The sequence below is a fragment of the Malania oleifera genome, chromosome 13 (assembly GCF_029873635.1).
Source record: "Malania oleifera isolate guangnan ecotype guangnan chromosome 13, ASM2987363v1, whole genome shotgun sequence".
NCBI lineage: Eukaryota > Viridiplantae > Streptophyta > Magnoliopsida > Santalales > Ximeniaceae > Malania > Malania oleifera.
Genome location: NC_080429.1, coordinates 13,279,747 through 13,283,314, shown reverse-complemented (window position 1 = coordinate 13,283,314; position 3,568 = coordinate 13,279,747). Strand labels below are relative to the sequence as shown.

The 3,568-nt window shown below is 38.7% G+C and overlaps 1 protein-coding gene across 1 annotated transcript; it reads left to right on the top strand.

The window, feature by feature from the left end:
- The first annotated feature begins 433 nt into the window (after nt 1-433).
- On the top strand, nt 434-2,864 carry LOC131145493 (probable (S)-N-methylcoclaurine 3'-hydroxylase isozyme 2). The gene is made up of 2 exons (XM_058094595.1): nt 434-1,426; nt 1,832-2,864. The coding sequence occupies exons 1-2, from the start codon at nt 539-541 to the stop codon at nt 2,450-2,452; spliced, it is 1,509 nt and encodes a 502-aa protein (XP_057950578.1). The 5' UTR covers nt 434-538; the 3' UTR covers nt 2,453-2,864.
- The last annotated feature ends 704 nt before the right edge of the window (nt 2,865-3,568 follow it).

Genomic DNA, 3,568 nt, shown 5'->3' with positions numbered 1-3,568 from the left:
TTAAATGAAGCCTCCAATCATCTAATATTATTGTTCTCTGGTGTAAAATTTTCTATATATATATATATATATATATATATAATATTCTTGGCAACCAAACATAAAAAGGTTAAACAGAGGCAAAGGTGAAAAATATCTACAACGATATTTTCTGTATGGAGGAGAGTTGCTGAAGTGCTAGCTGAGATTTTGAATTGCTTGAACTCCCATGTCATACGATATGAAATAATGGAGTGGACTTCTTGACTTTATTCATATCTTCACTCTATCCAACGGATGTGGAAGCAATTCCAGAGAATTAATCAACCTAGCACAAATAAAAATAGGATTAATTGCACCATCTACTTGAACTTGATGATGTCATTTAGGTTATAAGTCAAACTTGACGTACAATTTCGAAAAATTAAACAACAGACAGGAAGACATCTTGCCCGCCCATCACCGATGCTTGCACCCAAACTTCTCTCCCAGCCATCTATAAATTTCAGTAACCAAATTTGATTAAGGAAAAACCATAAGCTAACTCCAGACCAAAATTATGGATCTTCCAAACTTTTTAGCAGGAGATATCTCTTTCTTTCCTACCCTTCTTCTTATTGCACCCCTCTTCTATGTCCTTCTAAAGAACTTCGTGTCGGCAGGTAGTCCATCGTCACTTCCTCCAGGGCCACGCACATGGCCGATCGTAGGAAACATCCTCCAAATGAGGAACATGACTCATGTTACGTTGACGAACCTAGCTAAAGTGCATGGTCCGCTCATGTCTCTACGGCTCGGTAGCCAACTCCTCATTGTTGGATCATCTCCAGCCGCTGCAATGGAGATTCTGAAGACCCATGATCGTGTATTCTCCGGTCGATACATTATGCATGCAGTTCCAGTTAAGAGCCCTGAACTCAACCACTTATCACTTCTGTTCGCGAGTGAATGCAATGATCAGTGGAAGTCCCTAAGGGCAATTTTTCGTACGGAGTTGCTCTCACCCACAACGTCAGAATCTCAGTTGGAGCTGAGGGAGAAGAAAGTGAGGGAGATGGTGGGGGTTTTGGGTAAAAAAGAAGGGGAAGTGGTGAATCTTGGAGAGATAGTGTTTGCAACTGCTTTCAATACCATCAGCAATATTATTTTTTCAAAGGATTTAACAAACTTAGAGAGGAGGGGTGCAGGTGAGGAATTCGAAGAACTCATAAAAAGATTTTTAGAGTTGATTTCTCTACCAAACATATCAGATCTTTATCCCATATTGGGTCGATGGGATATACAAGGTATCCAAAAGAAGGGCCTGGAGATCTTTAGGAGAATGTCTACAATTTGGAACAACATTGTTAAAGAAAGAAGACAAGGAAAGGCTTCAAGATCACGAGATTTAATGGATGCATTGAGTGAAATCGGATTCAACAATGATCAAATGAATCAATTTTTCTTGGTTTTGCCTCTCTCTCTCTTTCTCTCTCTCTATATATATATATATATTTATATATATATATATTTTCTAGACTTGCTTCATAAGTATATATATTGTTGGCCATAGCCCAACAATTTAAACGTTTAGGCTAATTGCCAATGACTTAGAAAAATGCTGTCACAAGACTGGTTCTCACTTCTCAAGCCTATAGGAAAACATTGCATGGACTGGCTTGCAGACTTTAAAAGCAGACCTTCTAAGATCTTGACATATAATCTACATTTAAGTTTTAATATCCTGAATAGCTTAACCACAGTACCTAGTTATCCAATGTGATGGCAGAGTATTGGTCAATGAATATCGACATATTATTGGTTCAGTTTAGAAACTGGTTGCTAAATAATTAACGTTATCTTCCACATGCAGGAACTATTTATGGCTGGTACTGAAAATACTGCTGAAATTACAGTGTGGACAATGGCAGAACTGATCAAGAATCACGAAGCCATGGATAAACTTCATGAAGAACTTGCGAATGTGGTCCATGGAAACATTGTAAGGGAGTCTCATTTACCTCAGCTACCTTATCTAGAAGCTTGTGTCAAAGAGACAATGAGATTGCACCCTCCCGCACCTTTTTTGCTCGCTCACCGAAACCTAGAAGCGTGCAAGGTCATGGGTTACGATATCCCAAAAGACTCTCAAGTGCTTGTGAATGTGTGGGCAATAAGTCGAGACCCCAAGCATTGGGAAGATGCTTTGAGCTTCAAGCCTGAACGTTTCTTGAACTCAAGTTTGGATTACAAAGGACATAATTTTGAGTTCTTACCATTTGGTGCAGGCAGGAGAATCTGCCCAGGACTGCCCATAGCTGCAAGGCAAATTCCTTTGCTTGTTGCAACATTGGTGCACTTGTTCAATTGGTCTCTTCCAGGCAACATGGATGCGGCCAAGCTTGACATGGCCGAGAAGTTTGCGACAGCATTGAAAAAAGAACAACCTTTATACCTTATTCCTAGAGTAAGGGTGCATGGGGTAAATAACTAGGTCTAAGTTAGGACTAGTGTACGGTTAATGCATGGTTGGTTGCTCATGCTCTCATGCGCTTGCAATAATTTATTGCTGATCAGTACAACTACAAGTATTTTTTTCCCTAAAATATCCGCAAGGCCTTTTACATTATTGCATCAAATATTTTCAGGGGCACATGTGATGAAACTGTATCGCTAATGGACTTCAAAAAAGAGGAGCCGCCGGCGCCCGCGGGGGGGAGGAGGGAGGATGGAGAGAATGTTCCTGGCAAGTGTTAAAAATATTAAGCATCATTAGTATATTTACCAAATTACAATTTTAGCAGAAGCAAAATATGCAACTGCTAACATATACATAATAATGTGAATGTCTTCATCATTTCTTTCAACTTACCTCAAATATTCTATTGATGATATAGTTTTTCTAATTGTCATTGAGATAAGAATCACCCTGGCTGATGATAGGAGTGTGAAACTGAGGAGAGAGAGCAATAAACAAAAGGAAACCCTAAAGATAATGGCAAGAGGTAAAACTTCTCTCAGTTCCTTTTTGTTGAAAAAGAAGCATCCAAATGGTCTGCAAGGGTTCTAGATCAGTGATCAAAAAAGAGCATCTCAGGGGAGAAAAAAGGAAATAAATTTGGAAGGTTCGACTAGATCATATAAAAGTATCTGCTTTAAAGCAAGGATGGAGCACATATTAGACTTGTAAAGATACTTGAAGCCAAAAAGGCCTTCTATCTAGAATTTCAAGAAGCCATCTCATGCAAAGATGGAAGAATCTTTTCCAGATCATCCAATACTTGAAATGGCCATCCCAAATAGCTAGACCAACCAGAGGGGCAGTCAATACAGAATCAAAAATGCCAAATCTAGTTCAAGGTGTAAAATCTGATCTTTAAGCAGCAATGGGTGCAAAAATCAATCTCAATGAGGAAAGCAAAAATACATCTGCACAGATCTGGAAATTTCATTACCCTGGATGCACAAACAATTGGAAAAATAATAGAAGGAAAAATAAATAATAATAAAATTAATAACAAATAAAGACACACATACTTGTCAAGAGTTGAGGCATGGAAGCACCACTGTACTTGAAGCCAATTTTGCGCCTTAAGAGAATGTATCTTGG